At 54.4% G+C, this 22,349-nt stretch overlaps 9 protein-coding genes across 9 annotated transcripts; 5 read left to right on the top strand and 4 right to left on the bottom strand.

The window, feature by feature from the left end:
* Window positions 1–167: 167 nt before the first annotated feature.
* JCM15063_004682 (uncharacterized protein) lies at window positions 168–2,365 on the top strand (the record flags this gene model as incomplete). The annotated part of the gene is made up of 6 exons (XM_076677342.1): window positions 168–448; window positions 517–590; window positions 743–909; window positions 985–1,033; window positions 1,107–1,805; window positions 1,878–2,365. The coding sequence occupies 6 exons, from the start codon at window positions 168–170 to the stop codon at window positions 2,363–2,365; spliced, it is 1,758 nt and encodes a 585-aa protein (XP_076535428.1).
* Window positions 2,366–3,024: 659 nt separating this feature from the next.
* On the top strand, window positions 3,025–5,395 carry JCM15063_004681 (uncharacterized protein; the record flags this gene model as incomplete). Its single annotated transcript, XM_076677341.1, has 9 exons — window positions 3,025–3,184; window positions 3,256–3,467; window positions 3,530–3,557; window positions 3,637–3,736; window positions 3,807–4,122; window positions 4,199–4,671; window positions 4,752–4,790; window positions 4,866–4,944; window positions 5,003–5,395. The coding sequence occupies 9 exons, from the start codon at window positions 3,025–3,027 to the stop codon at window positions 5,393–5,395; spliced, it is 1,800 nt and encodes a 599-aa protein (XP_076535427.1).
* A 23-nt stretch (window positions 5,396–5,418) lies between these two features.
* NOC3 (Noc3p) lies at window positions 5,419–8,747 on the bottom strand (the record flags this gene model as incomplete). The annotated part of the gene is made up of 5 exons (XM_076677340.1): window positions 5,419–5,942; window positions 6,011–6,725; window positions 6,792–6,922; window positions 6,991–7,130; window positions 7,201–8,747. 5 exons carry the CDS (start codon window positions 8,745–8,747, stop codon window positions 5,419–5,421), a joined length of 3,057 nt encoding a protein of 1,018 aa, XP_076535426.1.
* A 237-nt stretch (window positions 8,748–8,984) lies between these two features.
* JCM15063_004679 (uncharacterized protein) lies at window positions 8,985–10,551 on the bottom strand (the record flags this gene model as incomplete). The annotated part of the gene is made up of 4 exons (XM_076677339.1): window positions 8,985–9,211; window positions 9,288–9,930; window positions 9,995–10,224; window positions 10,290–10,551. The coding sequence occupies 4 exons, from the start codon at window positions 10,549–10,551 to the stop codon at window positions 8,985–8,987; spliced, it is 1,362 nt and encodes a 453-aa protein (XP_076535425.1).
* An 85-nt stretch (window positions 10,552–10,636) lies between these two features.
* JCM15063_004678 (vacuolar protein sorting family 37 protein) lies at window positions 10,637–11,551 on the top strand (the record flags this gene model as incomplete). Its single annotated transcript, XM_076677338.1, has 4 exons — window positions 10,637–10,833; window positions 10,896–11,026; window positions 11,095–11,222; window positions 11,297–11,551. The coding sequence occupies 4 exons, from the start codon at window positions 10,637–10,639 to the stop codon at window positions 11,549–11,551; spliced, it is 711 nt and encodes a 236-aa protein (XP_076535424.1).
* Window positions 11,552–11,756: 205 nt separating this feature from the next.
* UTP4 (small subunit rRNA maturation protein UTP4) lies at window positions 11,757–15,193 on the top strand (the record flags this gene model as incomplete). Its single annotated transcript, XM_076677337.1, has 7 exons — window positions 11,757–12,023; window positions 12,102–12,389; window positions 12,465–12,738; window positions 12,808–13,766; window positions 13,841–13,942; window positions 14,016–14,462; window positions 14,534–15,193. 7 exons carry the CDS (start codon window positions 11,757–11,759, stop codon window positions 15,191–15,193), a joined length of 2,997 nt encoding a protein of 998 aa, XP_076535423.1.
* A 509-nt stretch (window positions 15,194–15,702) lies between these two features.
* Window positions 15,703–16,844, top strand: JCM15063_004676 (PICOT family protein; the record flags this gene model as incomplete). The annotated part of the gene is made up of 5 exons (XM_076677336.1): window positions 15,703–15,885; window positions 16,014–16,088; window positions 16,178–16,485; window positions 16,550–16,644; window positions 16,717–16,844. 5 exons carry the CDS (start codon window positions 15,703–15,705, stop codon window positions 16,842–16,844), a joined length of 789 nt encoding a protein of 262 aa, XP_076535422.1.
* Window positions 16,845–16,997: 153 nt separating this feature from the next.
* JCM15063_004675 (uncharacterized protein) lies at window positions 16,998–17,901 on the bottom strand (the record flags this gene model as incomplete). The annotated part of the gene is made up of 5 exons (XM_076677335.1): window positions 16,998–17,103; window positions 17,189–17,270; window positions 17,348–17,570; window positions 17,650–17,757; window positions 17,824–17,901. 5 exons carry the CDS (start codon window positions 17,899–17,901, stop codon window positions 16,998–17,000), a joined length of 597 nt encoding a protein of 198 aa, XP_076535421.1.
* Window positions 17,902–18,594: 693 nt separating this feature from the next.
* JCM15063_004674 (uncharacterized protein) lies at window positions 18,595–21,920 on the bottom strand (the record flags this gene model as incomplete). The annotated part of the gene is made up of 8 exons (XM_076677334.1): window positions 18,595–18,816; window positions 18,889–18,999; window positions 19,073–19,196; window positions 19,270–19,775; window positions 19,834–19,903; window positions 19,969–20,049; window positions 20,117–20,634; window positions 20,703–21,920. 8 exons carry the CDS (start codon window positions 21,918–21,920, stop codon window positions 18,595–18,597), a joined length of 2,850 nt encoding a protein of 949 aa, XP_076535420.1.
* Between the last annotated feature and the right edge of the window lie 429 nt (window positions 21,921–22,349).

Raw genomic sequence — 22,349 nt, 5'->3', positions numbered from 1 at the left:
TTCGAGCGCTCGACAGACGCACTTTCACTTGGGTTGCTAGGCTGGACGCGCGCACAGGAGCGTAGTAGGAACAGGGGGGTCCGACGCGCGGTGTTTCGAATAGCGATCACACACCAACTCGGTCAACCCTTTTTCTGGACGAGTAGCTAGGCCAGTGAATTGGAACTATGGCCGACTACGATGAATCGCCACCTTCGAAAGCTTCGTTGCTCAAGTGGTGGAAGATGTTTACGAGCAAGGACAAGAAGCATTCGGCTACGACGAACAGCACCACCACAACAACGAACCGCGCTCGTTCCGGTCTCGCACAGCCTCCGATTGGGTCTCCGTCGTACATCCCCCCGGGTCGAGGGTTGGAACGAGGCAAGGACGGCAGCGGACGCGTGTTTGGAGTCAGTCTCGAACAGAGTCTCCAGTACGCGAGTGTAGCCATCTCGATGGTTGGACAGTGCGTCTCTCGCCTCTAGTCGCTTGTCTTGTTGGGAAGCTGACTAACATGCTTCGATCGATCATTAGAGATGGCAAACAGTACGTCTACGGGTATGTGCCGATCGTCGTTGCAAAGTGCGGCATGATGTTGAAGGAAACGGGTACGCTTGTCGCTCTCATCTCATTCGCGCGAGACAAGACTTTGACTGTGATCTTGACTTGACAATCTACTGCGAACCATGAACTCCTCAATTTCTCTCTCGGAAAAATTTCCCATTTGATCGCCTGTCGATTCGATTCTTCCCTCTTCTAGCAACTCAAACCGAAGGGATCTTTCGCGTTTCCGGATCAAACAAGCGGATCAATCAGTTGCAGGTCGTGTTTGACGAACCGCCACGGTATGGCAAAGACTTTGATTGGACGGGTTACAGCGTGCACGATGCCGCGAGCGTGCTCAGACGGTATCTCAACTCGCTCCCCGTATGCTTGTCTCCCTCTCTCTTGCTTTCGGCTGAGCTGGAACCGTCATATCTGACCATTTGCCAATCTCTGCAGGAACCTGTTATCCCGGCGGGGTTGTATCTCGATTTTACCGCCGTTCTGCGTGAGCCTCTTTTGCATGAACAGTCAAATTGCGCGTCGAGAAGGCACTGACATCAATGATACGCTTCTCGCAGAACGACCTCAGCCGATAGCAGATTCGATCGCGGCGTACCGACATCTCATCTCCCTCCTGCCGCCCGCATCTCGTTACCTCCTACTATACCTGCTCGATTTCCTGTCCGTGTTTGCGAGGTGTTCGAACAAGAACCTCATGACCGCGTCGAACCTCGCTGTCGTATTTCAACCCGGACTCGTCTCGTCGCGTCGAGAAGGCACGAACAGCGCGTTGTTGGGATTCCCAGGGTTCGTCGAAGGTCGACCACCGCCGAATGGGAGCGTCTCGGGAGCGATCACGGTCGGAGGAGCTCAGGAACAAGCGGGAGAACATGGCAAGGGCAAAGAAGTGCTCGAGTTCTTGATTGAACAACAAGCGAGTTTCATGATTGGGTTGGAACCTCCAGTCGATGCCGAACGTCAGAAGAAGAAAGGGGTCGAACCGAGTACGCCTACACCAACTCCAACTGCGCTCCCTTCACCTGTCCTCGGTACGAATCCGTTGCCGGTCGTCGGATCGGACAAGGAGCCCGAACGCGCACCCCCCGTGCAAAGCGGCGCTACGGATCTCGCGAGAAGAGGCAGTGACAAGAGCATTGAACGGAGACGGTTGCGCAAGAGTACAGATGCTGGTAAAGAAGGCGGCAAGGTCAAGCGGAGCAAAACTTGGGGCAGTTCGAGTGGAAAACGGAAAGCGAGAAACGAGAGGGGCGAATCGCGTCAGTCTCCCATTTCCGTCTCATACCCTGCTTAGTGTAGGCGACGCGAATCTCATCATTATTGTCATACAGCTGCATCCAGTCCTCACGCGCCGACAATAGCTTCGTTCGCGTCTTCTCAGCAGACCCACGTCGCTCCTTCGATCGTCGCGATTCCTCCTTCACTCTCTCCTCCTTCGCATCTCGAGCCGTCTCGACTGTACGCGTCTCCCGCTCTACGGACTTCGACCTCGTCGAACACATCGGGCGTCACTGCCGCGTCATCAACCAAGAAATCCCGCAAATCGGGTGCCAGTGTCGGCCGAACATCCGAACCCGCCAGTGTACCATCACCAACAGCAACAACACCAGCAGCGGCACCGCCAATATCCGCAGTCTCGACCTCGGCGCGATCCGAGCAGTCATCGTCCGTACCCGCGCTTCAGCCGAAAAGCTCTGCACCGCCCTCTCTGGCCAAGTCTGGGCCGCCATCGAGCACGACCCAGTACGAGGGTCCACGGTGGGCGACACGGGTCAAGAAGAACGTGCCAATAACGGACGACCCCACGACGAAACGGTAGTCTGCAGCATATGCACCAAACGCAACACTTCTATAGATTTTGATTTTTCTCTCTTTCCTGACCTTCTCCCCTCGTGCTTTCACTATGAACCTGTCTCTCCCCTTTTCGATAATCTCGTATAGGCTCTTGTTGATCGCTTTGCCGATTTCGCCGCCCGGGGATGCCAACCCTATTACCGATTTCTCTGATACCCTTCTTCCTGTTGATTCTTTTTTCCACCGTCGAACCCTGTCCTTTTTGCCTCTCGTTACCCACTCGAAGTTTCGACCGCTTTCTCGTGTTTATTTCTTCTCTCCCTGCTTCCGATCATTTCACTCCCTCTTCCATTCTCAGACCCGCCATACTGGATACATCTCCACTCAATACCGCCCTTCTTCTGGCTCCTTCACCTTGCCATACCCTTTTTTCTTTCTTCTCAATAGCACGCTAATCCTAATCAATTTCGACTTCTAATACATTCGAGGGATCCAAACTTGTTGATCTTCTTCCCGCGTAAAGATTCTCCAGATGTATGTCAAGCTTACTCGATGCGGTCGATACACTCTGATAGCCCAGACTGGAGGAAAGGAGCTTCTCTGTTGAAAGTCAAGAACAACTTGCGCCCCACTTAGTCCGAAAGTCGACGGGGACGGCGACGTTTCATTCTTGACCCACAAGCCATGAAGATCGAAGAAGGATTCCAGCAGAATCCGTTGACACTCACACGAGCTTACAGCGACGACCCCGCATTGCGTGCACTGCTCGAGCGAACTCTGCCCGCGTCGATTTTCAATGAAATCGAACTCGAATTCGAGGCGTTTGAGCGACGACTCGCAGGGCGTGAGGTTTTTGCAATTCTCTCTTTCAGCTAGAACTCATTGCTGATCAAGCCATCTGGGAAAGGATTCCAGCGATTCGACGCTGGGCACTACCGATTGATTCGATGCCTGCCTCCATCGAACCTACTTTGACCCAGTACGATCAGTGGGGACAACGAATTGACACACTCGAAACTAGCGAGAGCTGGAGACAGTTGAAACAAGTTGCGATCGAGGAAGGGTTGGTTGCCATCTCGTTTGAGCGCAAAGAAGGCGAATTCAGTCGAACGAGGGCATTCGCCAAAGTGCGTAGTTCTTGATCCTTCCACCGCTTCCTCGAGCCACTGACATGATTTGAAAAGCGTAGGCTTACCTATTCGCACCCGAAGGACTCTGTGAGTCGTTCAGGATTTGCTGTGCTTCGCCATAAGCTGAACTCCTAGCGACATCTTGCTTGCTCTGCGACCACGACAGACGTTGGCTGTCCAATCTCAATGACCGACGGCGCGGCGAGAGTGCTCGAACTTGCAGGCACGCAGCAAATGAAGGAGAACATTCTGCCAAAGCTCACAAGGTCAGTCTTTTCGCTCACGCTTTGAAACTCGTAATCGAAATTCGACCAACTGGGTCTGTACACATCACAGTTGGAACCCGCAAGAAGCTTTCATCGCAGGACAATGGATGACCGAGCGCACCGGTGGAAGCGACGTGAGCCTGACCGAGACCGTTGCGCGCCCCGAAGATCCCGCCCGCACGTCGCCGGGCGATTGGTTCGTACTCGATGGCTTCAAGTGGTTCAGTTCAGCAACCGATGGCCATGTCGCACTCGCTTTGGCTCGAACGGGCGAACCGGCGGCTGGTTCGAAAGGCCTGTCGCTGTTCCTGATCGAGCTCAGAGATGAAGCTGGACGTACAAACGGCGTACACATTCACAGGCTCAAGAAGAAGTTTGGAACCAAGGTGAGCGCTCAAAGAGCGCGGATGGCTCGATGCTGTTCAGTCGTTTTTCTGAGCAAGAGTCGGCGATTGGTAACAGGCCTTGCCGACTGCTGAGCTTTCTGTCGCGAATTGTCGAGCTCGACTCGTAGGCCCTCTGGGTTCTGGCGTACGCACAATCTCGACAGTCCTCAACATCACCAGGCTACATTCGTCATTGTCTTGCGTTGCGAGCCTCCGTCGTGGACTCGTCATCGCCAAAGCTTTCGCCAAAGTACGACACATCGCTGGAGGTACCAACCAGCTCTTGGCCAATAATGCGATGCACACGAACGCTCTCGTTAAAGCGGAACTAACGCATCGAGCAACGCTTCACCTCGTTTTTGGCGCAATTCGGTTACTCGGTCGTAGCGAAGTCCTCGGCGAGCAATTCGGGGAAGAGGAGAAATCGAGGTTGCGACTTCTGACGCCCGTCGTGAAAAGCTTCGCAGCTGAGATTTGCACGACCGAACTACCTGATCTCATGGCTTCCCTCGGAGGGCAAGGCTACATGGTCGAAAACCAGTTCGCGAGGCAAGTGCTCAGGCTCTAAGGCTTGGCATTCCAGGTCGTTCTGGCATTGAGCTGATACAGACATGTCTCTTGCCTCGCAGGATCATTGCAGATGCCAATGTCGAGCGGATCTGGGAAGGGTAAGCCGTTACCTCCGCTTTTCGAACTTTCATGGTGTGCAACTCCTGACGATCGTTGCTTGACGAACCTGAAAGCACGACTTCTGTTCTCTCGCTTGACGTTGTCAGAGTCATTATTCAGACGAAAGGACAGGCTGTCAGAGATTTTGTCGCCGTAAGCTATTTCGCGAGGGTTTCCGCAATCATGACCTGACAGAGCTATCGCCGAGCAGTGGTCTCGGTCAGTGCTCGCCGATGCCTCCCACCTTGCTGCGGCTGTCGAAAAGAGCGAAGCAAGGCTGCAGCTTCTGGAGCGGACCGCACAAAGTTACCTCGAACCTGAGCGGCGTAAGGGGCCGGAACCACGCATGTCGAGACCACTTTTGTTCTTGCTGGGGTACATCGCATCGACGACGTATCTGATCGAGCAGGCAACGTGGAGCACGAACAAAGGACGGCATGAAGCAGATCTCGACCGCTGGCTAGTTTCGCAGTGGATTGAAATCGGGGGGTCAAGAGATATTGAGACTTCGCTCGAACGACTCTTGAGCGAAAGTGATGGCAAAAATGACATGGCACGAGAACGTGCTCTCGTGTACGGGCTTGAACGGGGTAGCAAAATGTGATGCATTGTCGGCAACAAAGGAAATCAATCGCTCTTCGAATAGGTCATGAGCTTCTTCGCTTCTTCCCTGACTTTGGGATCCGGGTGCAACCTATACAGCATGACGCCCTCGAACCAACACGTGCTCTCGGGTTGAGCAGTTTCGGGTTCATCGACATGTCCTTTCCACCGTCCATCGATCCGGCGGTCCGAGGTTTCAAGCATCGCTTCGAGCCGCGGCTCCTTGATCAACAGCGATCTCAGGAAGCCAAGCGTGCGGAGTTGTGAGGTGGAAGGCCAATTGAGGGAAGAGGTGAGGAGTCGTTTCGAGAACGCCATGGTGCGCACGAGCGAAGGAAGGGAGCGAGGGATCAGGAACACCGCAGAAAGCGCTCGGAAGAGAAGGTCTGCTTCAGTTTGTGCGAGTTTGTGCGTCTGCCGGTGCGAGAGAGTCATGGAATTGCGAGCGAGGTAGGGCGCTTCCTCCAATGTCGGCGAAAGTGCGAGCGGCAGGATGATCGCGTACAGAGCGGAGACGAAATCGCCAAGATCGATGTTGAGAGATTCACCTAGGGAGCAATTCGTTCGATCAATACCTTGAGTTCTCGGGAGAACGAGTGCAAGATCGCGGGCTCACCTTGACCCTGTAGCAGCTCGAATGCCGTGACAATACAGAGCAGCCTCTCTCGCGTATCGTTCCGGGTCGACGAGAGTGCCGTGCCAGTCTCCTCCTCCTCATCGTCCTCAGCAAAGTCCTCCACTCCCCGCTTGATGATGCCTTTGAGCACTTCGAGCAGATCCCGGAAGAAGTCGATGTTGACCAGGTGCGCGAACCGAGCGAGACCCTCTAGTGCCGTAGGCAAGAGGGGTGATCGATAGTCAAGCTTGACGATCCTGAAGTACAGCGCGAACAGGAGCTTGAGCGTCTCCGTCATGTTGCGCTCACGCTCCTCCGAGTTGATCTCGCCCTCTGCTTCCCGCATCTCCTTCTCGACGGCGTACTGTTCTTTGCGCGCCTCACGAGCCTTTTTGCTGCCCTTCTTGGCCATGGCCTCTTTCGCTTTGCCACCTCTTCGTCCCTTGTGGTTCTTCTCCTGGTTCCACCGCACCATACCCTTGCGCCCTTCCTTCTCGCGGTAGACGGCATCGGCAGAAGCCCGCACTCGTCCTCCTCCGAGCTCGTCCTTGAGGCGCAGATTCAGCAGCGATGAAATGACTTCAGGTCGAACAGCGAAGTGCCGCGCGCGCACAAGTCGCGATATCAGGCGCACGAGATGCAGAGAGTTGGAAGCGGTCGTCGTCTTGTCCGTTTGGAACAGGTGAATGATTGTGTCGAGGCACATTTGGTGGCCCTAGAACGAATAAACCGGGATCAGCTGGGCGTCAAATCAAACTCATTTCAGTGAGAAAGACTGTACATCATCCCATCCTTTTCGACCGACTCGCTTGACGATAATGTCCATGATGTTGACGGCGAAATTGAAGTCAGGTTTCTCCTTGACAAGAGTACACAGCGAATGCAAAGCAGCAGGAGCGAGCGGCGAGTCCTCTAACGGTATACCATACAAGAGTCAGTAGCGGAACAAGCGCAAGAAGGCTCGACAAAGAGCAACTCACCCGTCACTTCGTGCTCGCACACTTCGAGGAACTTCTTATAAGTCGAGACGAGTCCGTCCTCCCATTCTCGTTGGCGCGCGACGATTTGACTGACTTTGGTCTCCTTTTCGGCTTCACTCAGGGCGCGGATCCGGTAGCCCCTGGACATGAGATTTTGATAATTCAGTTCTTTGTTGAACCGAAAAGTGAGATGACTCGAGCGATACTCACGGAACCACGTCGATGAAGACCGCCAACAGACTGACGAGAGCCATGACACGGATCTCGCGGTCGATCATGATTGGCTTCTCACCCGCACTCTTCGCTGCCGACGACGAGTTGAACTTGGGTGCCATGAGTGACAGTAACCGCTTGAGCAAGTTGAGTCCTCCTTCGCCTTCTCCCGTTCCGGCCGCTTCTCGACCGAGATCAGCGATCTCTTCCCGCGCCTTCTGGACTCGCTCCTTCTTGTTCTTGATCTCAAGCAGCTGCCTGACAGCCGGTCGACCGAATCGCTGTCCAAGCGGATCACTCCTGTACTCCTTCTCCTTCTTCGGCTTCACTTCCTCCTCCTCGGTGAAATCATCGTCCGAGTCGGGGGCAATGTCGAGCGTCTCGGTCGATTTGACGACTTTGCCGTTCTCGATCGTCGGCAGTTTTGTCGGTTTGGGTTTTGATTCAGCTTTCTGCAGCGGTTTTCGCGCTTCGTACTTGGCTTCGAGGTCGTCGTCAATCTGAGTCTTTTTCGGCTTCTTGATCAATGGCGGTGGCTCGTCATCATCATCGTCGTCAATTCCGCTGTCCTCCTCGTCCTGTGAAAGGTCGTCTCCGCCCAACTCTTCTTCAGAGTCAAACTTGGGTTCACTGTCCTCGCTGCCGTCCTCGTCGCTCCATAGGCCCTCCTCGTCGTCGTCATCGAGATCAGACAATCCTTCGAGATCGCTCATGTTGCTCATGTCGCTCATGTCGTCGAGGTTTTTGTCACTCCAGTCACTCATGATGCTCAGATCGTCATCATCGCTACCGGATCCGAACGCGAAATCGTCGCTCTCGAGATCGTCGACGAGTTCTCCTTCCGGGTTGACCTTGCCGCCAGAACCCTTGGCGACATCGTCGTCTCCACTCTCGTCAGCAGACGAGACATAGTCGTCTCCGAGTAATTTGCGCTTCTTCTTCTTCTCGATGTCACGTTTCTTGGCCGCTTTCAGTTCCGATTTGGTCGGAAGGGGAGCTGGAGCCGGGATCGAGTAAGCTGAAGGTTTGCGTTGGTTCTGAAGGGGCTGGTCCTTCTTGTCCTGTTTGTACGCCTGAGCGATCGTTGGTCGTGACGCAGACATGCCTTTCTGGTCGAGTTTGGTCAAGAACTCGACCCCTTCACCATCGAGCAGATCCTCGTCGACGTCCATCCTGCCCTCTTCACTCTCCTCGTCGCTGTCGTCATTGCTTGCAGCTTCTTCACCATCTCGCTCGCTGCTCGTATCTTGATCCGAATCAGGTTTGCGTTCAGGTTTCACTCCCGGTACGGGGATGAAGAGAGGTCCTTTGCCCTTCTTGTCCTTCTTGACTCCATCGAGCGCTTTGTACGCGCCTCGGTTGGTCCCTTGATCGATCGAAGCAAACACGGATCCATTGCCAGTCTGCTTCGGGGCGGCCGAGGGTTTGCCTCGAGTGTTGGTTGATGAACTCGAAGGTCCTCCTCCACTTGCGCCTCCTCCAGATTTGTGTCGCTTCGACAAGGCGCTCGTCTTGGCTGAAGTAGGTCGTTTCTTGCCTGGCATAATTGTGTCAGGCGTCTGTGTCGGGGTGCCGGGTGCGAGGCCTGGAGAGCGGCGGATGGGCTCGAGACTTTTTTCCGTCGGCTGTTTCTCATCTGTCTCACTTGCGGAATTCACTTTTTGCGTTGTAAAAACGACCCCTGATTATTACGATCCTCGCTCTCTGATCAAGACACAAATCGCCATGAATTACAAAGGATTCGTATGTACAAATGTGACGTTCCAATTGTCTGACCGGGTTCAACGAATCTCGACCACCCTTTCAAAATCGACAAGAATTTCCTCTTGTCTCCCTTGATCCTCGTACACCGCCTTGACGACCTCCTTCTCGACCCACAAATTGTCCTCGTGCGCGAGGACAGGAGTCGTGACTTCGTTGTACGAAGTCGAAGAGGAAAGCGATTTCGGGGTAAGGGTGTGTTGGATCTCGAGGAACGAATGAGACCCTCCATACGCCTTCGAGATGCCTAGTATCAGAGAATTATTCTGAATCAGTGACAAGGAACAGCTTTTTATCGAGGTCTCAGGTAAAAGCCCTCTCACCCGTATCGATCAGCAAGACTCTGCCTTGACACCTCTCTACGATGCCCTCAAAGTTCGGAGTGTGTCCCATGACCAATCGACGCACTTTGAGTCGCTTGCACGTTTCGGCGACTCGTTTGCAGATCGACAGTTCGTCTTGATCCATCGCAAACTCTCGGTTCCACATTGGTCCTCGTTCAGACCAAAACACTCGCTGTTCAGTCGACGCATCTCGTGGGAGTGACAACGGTTGCGAGTTGGGATGTTCGACGAGAGAAGTCAGGATCGAATGACCGATGCGATTGATGGTCGAGATGGGACCGGTTGAAGACGAGTCGAGCATGGCGAGGTATTCGGGAATGATGCCACCATGCACGAACGAGATCGCGCCTGCCTCGTCGTCGTCTGCGTCGGAGTGACGAGGTTCCGGGTCCAACACGAAGCGCTTGTCTGATTCACCTTTGCGACTCGTGGGCAACTCGATGACGGAAGACTCGGTTGGGAACGTGTGGGTCAAGTAGGGTACCCTCGCCGTGATCGAGTAGTTTGCTCGCCATTCTTGCCCGATCCAGCCCGACAAGAGTGCATGGCGACGATTGCGCTCGCCTCCAAACGATTGAATGTCGGCCGCACTGACGTACCTCCAATCTCCGAGAGCGTTCATCTGGATTACGCGACGTGATTAGGTACAGCAATGAATCGAAAAAAAAACGAGAATGGGAACTGACAATCTCGTGGTTGCCGAGAAGCGAGACGACGGCGCCTCCGGCTTTCTCTGCCAACGGTCTCAGGGTCTGCATGAAGCGGTAGCACAGGATCGTGTCGGCGCCTCGATCGACAATGTCGCCGGTTTGGACGAGGATCGTTTGGCCTCCGATCCAGTGACCTTTGAGGTCGATCAGTGCTGCCTTGCGCAGGATCTTGGTCAGGGCCGAGTAGTCGCCATGGATATCTCCAACTGTATAGAGTATCAAAGAGTGGTCAGTCGCGTCACAATGATCTAGAGGAGGGAGAGCAACTTGCTCGCGACGATACGATGTTTAATGATGCGATCTTGTGGGACATTTGTAGCGTCGGAAGCAGGTACGACGAGTGGTCTTTGGGCAGCGCTGTGTTCGGCGCGGGCTAGTGCAGCTTTCGCGTTTGAAGCAGGAGCACGAGAGGACGAGGCAGGGATGAAGCGAGTCTCGGGGCGGTGGGTCGTCAGGTACAGCAAGATCGACACGAGCACCAAGATGGACAACAACAGGTATCGATTCGATGGTGGATCTCGAATGGGAGGCATGGTGGAAGACACAGTCGAAGGTTGAAAGTTCCAGAGCAGCCGTGTCGGCTCTTCCTCCTTTCACCCTCTCGAGAGGACCCCAGCGATGAGCGATGTATCGTCAAGCCTACCACATCCGCCCCCAGTGCCTCGGTTCGACACGCTGCAAGGCGCACGGCACGCTTCTCCCCCACCTCATCCCGCTCGACATGCTGCTCACCAACGCACGGACTCGCAGTCGACCACTGCCCCAGCAATCCAAGACGCGCTCGCTCGCGACTTTCCGGACGTCGCAAATCTCAAGTCAGTCCGTTTCTCATCTCGGAATTTGCAAGCAGTGACGCTCACCCTTCCGAGGTTTGCAGCCGAGAAGAGCTGCAAGCGTTATTGGAAGACGACGCGTACTTTGATGCGTACTTTCACACAGAGCTCGCACAGCCCGTCTCACTGCACGAGGCCGTTGCGCATCAAATCGAACAGAACCTCGAACTCGCGCGTCCGTGAAATTTCCTCTCTCAGCCGTTGCTTGCTGTGTTCTGACCCTGGGTTTGGGACAATGTCTAGGCAAGAGTCAAGAGTTGAAACCGGTTCTCGACGAGTTGCGGTCCGAGACGAAAGCCTTGTTTGACGAAGCGGTGCAGCTACGACATCGATCTCAACTGCTCGCAGAAGCGCAACATGACGCGTACAGGGTAACAATGACAACTTGTTCTCTACCAAATGACAGTTGGGAGACTGACGCAAAGGGGGTAACGATCCGTGACAGCGATTCTCGCAAGACGTTCAATTGAATCGGTTACGAGCCGCGAGTTCTATGCAGGAACATCTGTCGGAACAGCTGTTGCACAATTGGCTCTCGAGTCCCGACGATCATGAACATAGTGGCGATCGAAATCGAACAGCCGAGGACCTCGACCTCGACCAGTTCTTGAAACGGTACCGCGAAGTGCGCAAGGTCAGTCACAAGCGGTTGGGCGGATTGGAGAAATGGGAGCAGGGCAAAGTGGTATGGGAGACGTGATACCTAGTCGCTTGGGTCTGTTGTACTCGTACTTTGTTGTCACTCGTAAGGATTCTTTTATAAACGTAGTTGAATATATGCACGAAGCCCGAGTAAAAAAAGATGAGAACTCGTCGCATCCGCTCGCCAACGATCACAACCCGCTCTCTACAACAGAGCGTCCGGCACTTCAACTACCTCGGAGCTCGGGATTCGTAGAGCAGAGATGGACGCGAACAACTCGAGCGTTCGAGTCGCGCTCGACGGGTTCGAACCGATCAAAAAGTCGTCGAAATCAGTTCCACTCCACCGCTGTCGGTTCCCAGATCACACGCCTGCGAGTATCACGTCGCTGTCGTTGACGCCCAGTTCGTTCGACGCGCGCGTACTCGGATGTGGAGCGAGCGAACGAGGCGTGTTGGCCGTCGGACGCAGCAACGGTCAAGTCGAACTCATGGTGTGGGGTGGATACCCTGGCTGGGTTCTATGGAGAGTCAGTTACTCTCACTTATGTGTCGACCCGCAAACACGGGCAAAACGTGGCTGAACCCTTGAGAGCTCTCTGTTTTAGACTCTGCCCAGTTCGTTTCCGGTTCCCGACAGCTCTTCGAGCTCGAGTTCGGGTCGCAAACCTGCAGTCTCGCTCCTGTCTCACCTCACCTGGACTCACCAGACGACCCTCTCGAGTGCCGATCTCGCAATGTACTCGGACGATGTCGAAGAAGCTTCGAAAGAGGTCGACAGCCTGACCCGAGGTGGCAAAGGCCTCAGGTTGTTTGGAGTAGGAGGACTGGGTAGTGAACTCGTCGAGTGGGAATGGGGAGGACCTGGATCTGGAAAAGCTGTTGGCATGATCAAGGTAATCTCTTTTCCTGCAACATTCGAATTCGATCGAAATGCTGACCTTGTCGATTGGCATGTCCTCAACAAATAGTCAACTCTACCGACCCTGCCTCCGATTTTCGCCCTGTCGGCGAGTCCCACGAGTTCGACTCTCGCGATCGCGTGCGAAGACTCGACTATCCGGCTATTGAACATTCTCGACGGAGAGTTGGAACTGGTCAACAAGATTGAGGTGGGTGGACCTGGCAAAGTGAGAGCACTGAGTTTGGCATGGGGTCCACCGAAACCCTTCCACCTTGATCTCGACGACGGAGACGACGACGATGAAGACATGCAAGTCGAGGGTACTCGAGCGAAATCAACCAGTGAGTGCTCCCACTGGTTTTCTCAAACAGCGCAGAATCTCGTTGACAATTCCGTCGTTGCTCTTGCAGACCCGCTTGCCAAATTCGCTACTCGACCCGAATCTTACCTGTTGGCGGGTTGCTCAAACTCGACGATTCGCCGATTCGACGCACCGGCAACATCTTCGGGTCTCGGACCTTGGCGTGGAACGCTGCGGATGACCCTCGATCGACTCAAGGGAGAACACACCGTCGTGTGGGCTTTGTCGACTTTGAAAGACGGCACAGTCGTCAGTGGAGACAGTATGGGCAACGTCAAATTCTGGGACGGCGAGATGGGAACACAATTGCAAAGCTTCAAAGGTCACAAGGCGGACGTGTTGTGCTTGGCAGTTGGCACGGATGGCAGTTCAATCTTCACGTCGGGCATCGACCAGAAGACGGTCGAATTCCGACAGGTTGCGGTTGCGAGGAGTCGGGACCATGACGTTGCCGCGAACGCGAGGTGGATTCAATCGAGCGGCAGGAGGTTGCACTCGCACGATGTGAGGGCAATCGTCGTTTCGCCGCCTTACGAACCGTTTGCCTCTGCGTCAACCTCTTCTTCAGCTTCGACGTCGAACAAGTCTTCGCTCGTACCCGTCATGACGTCGGCAGGACTCGATCTCTCGCTCATCCTCACTCCCGTTGCGAACCCGATCCCTTCGTCCTCGTCATCGAAGCGTCAACTGCCTCCGGCGAACCCTGTCTCGAACAACGTCGCGATCACGTTCGAACACACTGTGCATCGTCGAGCGAGTTACGTTCCTCAACGATCCGGACCTTTCTCAGTCACTACGCAACCGAGCAAAGATCTTGGAAGGCTTCTGATCGGAAGGAGAGAGAGGAGTGTCGGGATCTGGAGGCTGGGCCAACCCTCGACAACTGCTGAGCGAGTACCAGAGGACGAGAGTCATAGCGAAGCAGACAGTGAGGATGATGAGGACGATGTCGCGGCGAGGAGAACCCAAAGCGGCGGGTGGGAGAAACTGATCGATCTCGAATTCAAGGCATGTCGCGCGCTCCCTTCATCGCGTGTGCTCTCGACTTATCATCTGACACGTGTCCCGCTCCTTTTTTCCAGACGCAAACGAACTTGATTGCTAGCGCAATCTCCCCTAATGGAAAGTGGCTCGCAGTTTCGGATCTTTACGAGACGAAACTGTACAGATTGTCGACCGCTTCTGTATGCTCCTGTCATCTTCCTCTTGTCACGCTTCTGACATCACCAACTGACATATCTGTTGAACACGTTTCAGCGTTCGCGAGATCTTGTGCCAAAACGACAAAAGACGTTCCTTTCGACTCTTGCAGCATCAATCTCGACATCTCTCGGCACCGGCTCGAGCTGCATCCAGTTCTCGGCCGACTCGGACCGACTTCTCTTGTCGAGCGCGTTCGAATCGACTGTCGTCGCGATCGAACTCCGGCAAGAAGAAGACTTTGAAGTTGTCGCCGTGTTTGGAGCGGGTCGAAAAGCCTTTGAGGACAAGAAGAAGCAGGCGAATGGAGACGTCGAGATGAATGGACGCGCTTCCGATTCGGACGATGAGGAGGACTCGGAAGCAGGACTCGCCTCGGTATCGCCACAGAGCTCGAAAGGACCCGGCTCGATCGTCGCCATGACGGTGTCGGACGATGGCAAATGGTTGGCCACAGCAGACCTGGAGCGAACAGTCGAGGTCTACGATCTCGAGCAGCGGAAAGTAAGGACTCTTGACCCTCTATTGGTTTTCGCGTGTTTGATAGTACGTACTTACTCGGGTTGCCCCTATAGCACTACCTCACGCTGCCAACACCACCAAGTGTGCCAACTGCACTCACGTTCCTACCTAGTTCCTCATCGATCGAACCGACTCTCCTACTGACTTTCGCGACCAACATCCTCCTCCTTTACGGACTCACTTCACGAAGATTCCACCCGTGGTCTCTTCCACTGTCTTCAGCAAAGTACAACTCGCTCACCGACATTCGGGAACCTTCGCTCGGCGTCACGTTCGAACCTTGTTCGGCCACGCAGAACCTCGTTGCACTCGTGTGGGGAGCAAACTGGGTCGCGAAAATCGATCTTGATGAATTGCGCAACACCAACTTTGGTGTCACTGGAACGGTCAAGAAGAACAAGAAGAAACAGCAACATCGACTGGAAGCTGATCGGAAACGCGCGAGGGAGGAGGACGAACCTCTCCCGATTGAATCGTCAGTTGCAGGAGGAGCGGCGGCGGCAATGGTGGACATCAAAGTCACGAGGAAGTACCAACCTCTGTACCTATTCGAGTTCATCTCGACCGATCTCTCGACTACAAAAGCTGGACGGACAACGACCAAGAGCAACAAGAAGGTTCAGAGTGAACTCGTGGCGGTCGAGAGGACTTGGTACGATCTCGTGGGCGATTTGCCGCAAGCTTGGATCAAGTCGGGCTCTTTCGGCACCTAGACCAATCTCCGAATTGCGATCGTTGCAATATTATCCACATCGATTTGCGCAGCATAGACGCCAGAACGAAGCGAGAGAGTGAGATGTCGATAGATCGCCGAGACCTCGAAGCTAGTCTGTCTCATCGAATGACCAAAGCCTATATAGATTTGATGCGGGAACTCGTCTTGAATAACATGCTTTCACGTATTCTATTGTTTCTGATCGCTCGGTAAAAGTCGATTTGCAGCAACAGCCGCGAGAATATTTCGGTATGTCGGCGTCGGCGAAGGTGTCAAACATTCGCGCGCACGACCTTGGCAGCGCTACTATCCACGAATAATTTTCAGATCCTCGGGCATCTTCATAGCATCGTCCCGAGAGAGTCAGCAGATTATCTCTGAATTGACGCAATTCCGATTTCCAGATTTGAGATCTAATCGACTACAAATAACCAAAAGGGTACAAGCTATGGAATTTAACGCTGATCAACGATTTGTCCATCTCGCGTTTACTCATCGCTGTCGACCATGTCTACGCTCGCAAACTACGTTATTGTCGAGTCACCCGAGCACTTCCAGCAAGAGCTGTCCAAGGACCTCGAGCGAGTTTCGGTGCTGTACTTTCGTGCGACTTGGGCTGAACCATGCAAGACGATGGACGGAGTCACCGAGGAGCTCGCCAAGCGGTGGTCAAACGTCCTCTTCCTTTCGGTGAGCCCTCTAGCCATTCTCCTCATGTGCTGGTGGCGTTGCCGACCGAAACGAGATGATGACATCCGCACATCTCTTGCCGAATGCTGACTGATCTGGCCCCTCGATAACGATTCCACCCGGTGCAGGTCGAAGCTGAGGCACTTCCAGATATCTCGGAATCGTTCGAAGTCGACGCTGTGCCGTACTTTATCCTCTTGCGAGTTCGTCTAAATTTCCCCCCCTCATAATTCGCTCTCTCGTGCGTCGAAAAGAGATCCTCGAGCTGACCTGATTCCTCCGTTGGGACCAGGGACACACTCTTCTGACTCGATTGTCGGGAGCTCAACCTTCGGTTCTTTCGGCCGCGATCAAATCTCACGCTTCGAAGCCTTCGGCCCTATCGACTTCGTCGCAAACCCCACTCGCGGCAAAAACCGTGTACCAACCGGGCGAACAGGCGAACGGTACGGCTGGTGCAGGTGGAACGGTCGCAGGAGGTGCAGGCTACGATCCCGACGAGTCGGAGGAATCGGAAGAAGATTTGACCCAGAGGTGTCAAGAATTGATGAAGCAGAGTGACATTGTCTTGTTCATGAAGGGAGACCGGAATACGCCCAGGTAACGTCCAAATGGTCGCTTCGTTCTCTAGAATATCGACTCAACTCTGTTTTTGGATCTTCAGGTGTGGCTTCTCGCAAAAAATTGTCGGCATCCTCAACGACGAAGGTCTCGACTACACGACGTTTGACATTCTTGCTGACGAGGGAGTCCGACAGAGTACGTTTCTTCTCTAGATTGCCCGCAAGCGTGATACTGACATGTTTCGGAATGTGTGCGGTTTTGAAACAGAGCTCAAGGAGATCAACGAGTGGCCGACTTTCCCTCAATTGATCATCAAGGGAGAATTTTGCGGCGGTCTCGACGTGGTCAAAGAGATGCAAGAATCGGGAGAACTGCAAGAGATGATCAAGGGTTGATCGCTTCCTCTCAAATATGACTCTCTCCTTCTTGTTTCGGTTGCTTTCTTTTTCTTTTGCTGTTGTCTTTCCCCTCCTTTTCTTCCTCGTCTGGAATCGCATGAGCATGAGGAAACTCTTTGAATTTGTATGGGTCGCTCTGATATTGACCGATCATGGAGATACCACGGAAGGAGAGGTCGCAACAAAGACGGATTTGACCAAGGTGTAGCTTGTAATCCAAGGGTTCTTGGGCGAAGGGATATCTCGCAGTTCCTCCCTGACGAAAGAACATGAGTCAAAGATGAGTTGCGTGTACACGGCGGATGATGCTTGACTTCGAGAGAGCGATAGTCAGAACGTACCGATGCCTGACCCGCAAGATAAAGTTGGTCAAAACGGCCACAAAGATGAGTCCGCAAACGATGATCGGACCATACAGTTCATCTAATGACCACCGAACGAGGATTCAACGGTCGAATCGAAACTCTGACAGTACAGGGCCGGAAAGAAATCTGCCTGACCATGGTGACCAGGGTACCTCATCACGATCCTCCATCGTCGAATCCGATGCATCGTCCATGAGTATCCAAGCATACCGACTGCAATGACAGCATAGAAGAATCCCATGACACGACTCGAAGTGTCTTGTTCCGATGCCGAGTTGAACAAGGCGAGCGCAAACGAAGACAAGAGGAGCGAAACTCGGAACCAGGACAGGAGAGTACGCTCCGAAGCGAGCCAGACCTGACCGAGGACGTATACCGATCTATCAGTTTCAGTTCCCGTTCGACGACAGCAAGCGGGCAATAGGTAGGATACTGACTTTTGGCTCGATTTTGGTCGCATCAGCTCCGAGAGTCTGCAGGCCATTGTTTGGGGCAGGCGCTCCGTCTGTTGCTCCATATCCCTGACTCAGGATGCCGGAATTGACCTAAAGAACCGAATCAAAGGTCAGATCCGATTCCAACGCGAGATGACGAGCGGAATGGGGATTCACGTCTTCAAAGTCTGCAAAGAGCGCTGGGAAACGGTACACGAGTCGTCGGTGTAGCTGGCGTGTGAACTCGGTCGACATGATTCTAGAGAACAGCCTGGGATACGGGGAGCGAACAAGTCAGTCAGGGGTTCGTCCCGAACATCCAGCCTGCATGCCCATCCTTTCCCAGGCAGTCGACCCGTGTTGGGCACCTGGTCGAGTCGCTGCTGATCCTTAGACTTCCTGAGCCTTGGCGCCTAGCCAGCCGAGTGAAGTCCTTGTCGGCAACTTTCAGCGTTGCGATAGTACCTGCCCGCGCTTCTTGCTCTGAGCTCCAGTCGAGGCGTCGAAGAATCCTTCCTTCGGCTCGACAAGTCCTAGTACTGGGCGCGCGAGCTTACCGTTGGGGTGGACGAGGTCGTGAAGAGGATGTACAAGACTCGGTTCCCACTTGCAGCCGAACGTGCGCACTATCAACATTTTCATCTGACGTTGTACAGTATATGCGTTGGCCAACTGTCACAAATATCCTTACAGAGCATTAGCGGACAGCCAGTAAGCATCAAACGAATAAAAACCCGTCCTCCCACGACAGCGTCGAGAGAGAAAATACAAAGTTGCATCATTCGACGAAAGGGAACAGATATGACACGCAGTAGTACAAACGCAAGATATGAAAAGAGCGAGAACACGAAAGAAAGAAAACCAAAAGACGGGTCCGAATCAGCAGCAAGACAACAAGTCAACTTGAGAATCTGTTTGCGCTTCCTTTTTTTCCCGCCCCATGGGTCTTCACATGACAGCACCGATTTGAGGAGCTCCCGAACGAGTTTGGTGTTCCCTCTGCTCCATCATGTGCACGACCATGAGTTCCTCCTGACGCAAGAAGCGTCGATCGAGACAGCTCAGGATCCGAGGTCCGAGGTTGAACCGCGCCGAACGCGCGAGCGAGATGTACCGACTCATCTCGAGGTGCAGCGATTGGTAGTACACTAGAGACGCTCGACGAAGAGTCTGGAAGAAGGGGAGAGCATCACGTCGTCAGTTGACCATCGCGTACTGACGGGGAACAGCCTTGCGACGTACAAAGAGCACTCGTTCGAAACCAGATTGGAACAGATTATCGTGAAACGCGAACGCTGCTTCGACGGTCGGACACGTTCGCGCGATCGCGTTGATCAGACGCAAGTGGGCAGTCTACGAGGCAGGGCACAATTGGTTCAGCTGACGAAAACTCCTGATTTCGGGGATCTGGTGAAGAATGACTCACGGCATACGCCATGGCCTCGTACTCGACACCTCCAGTCATGCCACTCGGAACTTTGGGTGCCTCGATCGCATCGACGTCGAGCTGCTCGAACGTCCAGAACAGGTTTTGAGAGTGGCAGAAAATCCTGTGGCGATCGGCGACGAGCTCGGGGATCAGTTCGTGGCGTCTCGCGCGCTGTTTGAACAGTCGGGGCGTACCAGAAATAATCTCGAACGCAGTCAGCGATCTCTGTGACCCAGGTCTTGAAAATCCTCGGGCGATGAGACTGCTTGATAAAGTCGACCTTGGCTTCTTCCTTCTCGTCAGGGGGACCCTCCATCAAACTGATCAGGAACCGGTGTGTCGAAAGGATCCGCTCCGAAGTCAACACCTCTTCTCGTTCGATCGAGTCTGAATCGCTGTCGCTCGACTTGATCTTGCGTTGGTACCTGCGGATGCCAGATCCAGGCGCGCTAGGCGAGAAGAGTGATGACGAAGGAGGTGAAGGCGAATGCGATGCAGGCACGAGGGAAACCTCCGCCGATGACCACGCCGACTTGGGCAGAGTGTCGGCATCGATCGGACAAATATCGAACACTGCCAAGATCAGTTCGACGAGGATCTGACGGCAGGGGAGGTCGCCTGGACGCTTCTCGGAAAAGAGGAGCGAAGCAATCGGCAGGAACGGGGTTGGGTAGTGTGAGGCGAGAGCGCGTTTACCGCACTGTGCAAACGGCGAAGTCAGCTGCGATCTACGAAATTGCGAGAGCAACTATGCTTACCGCTGTGAGCGTGAGCGCCTTGAAAGCACGAAGCAGTTCGTGGAGTACTTGGTCGTCGTGTTGCTCCTCACTGTTGATGTGTAACCAGAATGTCAGCTGACAGCTGTCTCTCCGAGGCAGCAAGACAACACGTACCGCCACTCCATCTCGAGCAGCTCCTTCAGGCGCTCGAGCATGCCATTGTATCCACCAGCCTCGATGAACGAGTTGACCCATCTGACAAAGCATCAAGGTTGTAGTTAGGTCTCGACATGCGTCGTCATCGAAAGCATCGTGAGCTCACCCTGGCGCCTCGTTGCGCAATCGACCTCGAAGTCTTCCTAGTTCCTTCACGGAGAGCTGCGAGCATGGGAGGGACCGAAGGTTCTCGGCCCACCAAGCTGCATCTTCGCCTTCAATCGGTCCTTCCTTGCTGACGGCAGCTCCTGCCGATTTACCAAAGCTCCGGAACAGGATTGAAGCAGCAGAAGTGTTGCGCGAGTGCGACGACTTGGACGCATCTGCGGACACGCCATTCGAAGTCGAAGCGCGCAGAGATTGGTTCGATTTGGTCTTGCGTAGGAAGGTCGACTTGAACCCGCTCTCCTTCTTGGTTGAACCAGTTGCTGACACGGCAATGTTGGAAGGTGGGAAATCCGACGAGGTGAAGGATTTGCCGCGTTGATGTCGAGGTCGACTGGAAGCGGTAGATGTGGGAGAACCCGTCGAGTTTGCAGCTGAACGTAGCATCTCCTCCTTGAGCGGAAAGGCAAGCCCTTGCATCTTGGTACGTACACTACGATCGGGTAGCTCCATAGTGTCCTACGTGTATGATTGCACGATCAGTTCTCATCCTGAACCACGGGAATCTCCGTAGAGGGAAGGCTTACCAGCAGCTTGTCGAATGCTTCCTCGACCCGAGCTCGTTTCTCATCTGCAGTCTCGACCTTGAGCGATTCCGATGCAAAGGAGGGTTTGAGCCCCGACCCAAGGGTCGAAGCTCTCGCTCGCGGTCTTGGTCGAGCGGCTTGCTGGGCCTGGTTCGGCTTCGGAGAAGGCAGCGGGTTGTCGAGAGGGAGAGGCATATACGTGGAAGATGCGTTCGCCAACAACCCTGGAAGGGGCGAAGTCGTAGGCGAACGCGATGGGTATGATGCAGGAAGTGCTTCTACGAACGAGGAGCCGCAAGGGCTTCGGGGCGGAAGAGGGGGAGAGGGAGCTGGCACTCCACTAGGGCTGAGAACAGCTGGAGCAGTGATCGGGGTCGGAACAGCTTGACGGCGAGGCGTAGGTCCGACTTGCAGGATCTGAGGCACGGCAGGTCGAGCGGTATACAGCATTTCATTCGCAGGCACCGTGCGGGCCGTCGCGCTATCGCGAGGTTCGACAGTGGAGGCAATGCGCAGGGAGGGGCCGCTCGCGGAATTGGAAGCGGACTCGGTCGTATGGGTTGAACCGCTCGATCTCGTGGCCATGGTTTCGAGGGTCAATCCGCTCAAACCCGATAACGCGGTCGACACGTCACTGCTGCCACTGCTCGCGCTCGCAGGTGGGATATAGGCAATGGACGTGAGGGCGCGTTGCGGGAGTGGAGAGGGTTGGGGCCGAGGAGAAGGCTGGAACGCGAGACGCGGTTGATTCTCTTTCCCAATGGGCGATTCGAGGAGGAGTTTGGCGCTGGTGGGAGAAGCCGGAGGCGTCCTGCGCGCTTGTTGCATCTGGAAGAAGGAAGCGGGTACGGTAGTCGGGCTACGTGGATTGGGCGTCGAAGTCGGGGGACGCTGTGGCGCTTGGGTCGAAGTGAGAACGGGAATGTTGCGTCCGACAGATGTCGGAGACGATGCAAAGTTGGTCTTGATAGGGGAACTTGCGGCTTGAGGCATGGCCGAGTAAGGTTTCGAGGAGAAGCTACGCTCGTACTCGTCTACGAGCCCTCGTACCCTTGCGCCGCCTACGCCCGTCGCGCCAGAGGCTGTTCGAATGTTCGTCTCTTGACCATTTGGCATGCCCCAGCGGTCAGCATGGGTCTTTGAATCCGTGGGCGGCGCTCCGGTAACAATGGTGCGCAGGATACGCTTCGAGGGCGACGGCGGGGCTGGAGACGACATGGGCATTAACTTTCAAGTCGCACGAGATGCCGCCCGAGTGATCTAAGCCTGAAGAGTCGTGCTTGTCGTATAGCGGAGCAAGTTGAGTGATAGTTCGACAGACTGACTCCTCGGTTCCTGTCGCTACGTCGCCGGGTACAGCGTTGGCTCTGCTGAAAGAGCACTTGTATTGTGCCAGGTAGCGAGACCGAGCCGATAAGTAGATATGTGGAGTGCGCAAGTTGGCAGAGGTCGAACAACGAAACGCTTGATAATATCCAGAATGTTATTATGATCAATACGAGCGAGTTGAATTCAACTATGTTTCACTTTGCACGTGCACGGCAACAACTACTGCAGCACTCTCTAAAGCTTCGCTGCGCCGAAACTTCGGGAACGCGTCCCAAGTCGCCAGGGACAGTTGTTAAAGGGACCTTCGGAGATGACAGA

The sequence above is a fragment of the Sporobolomyces koalae genome (assembly GCF_050403365.1).
Source record: "Sporobolomyces koalae JCM15063 DNA, S_koalae_JCM15063T_v1_ctg8, whole genome shotgun sequence".
Lineage (NCBI taxonomy): Eukaryota > Fungi > Basidiomycota > Microbotryomycetes > Sporidiobolales > Sporidiobolaceae > Sporobolomyces > Sporobolomyces koalae.
The sequence above is the reverse complement of the archived record's forward strand: the minus strand, read 5'-3'. Positions and strand labels throughout refer to the sequence as shown.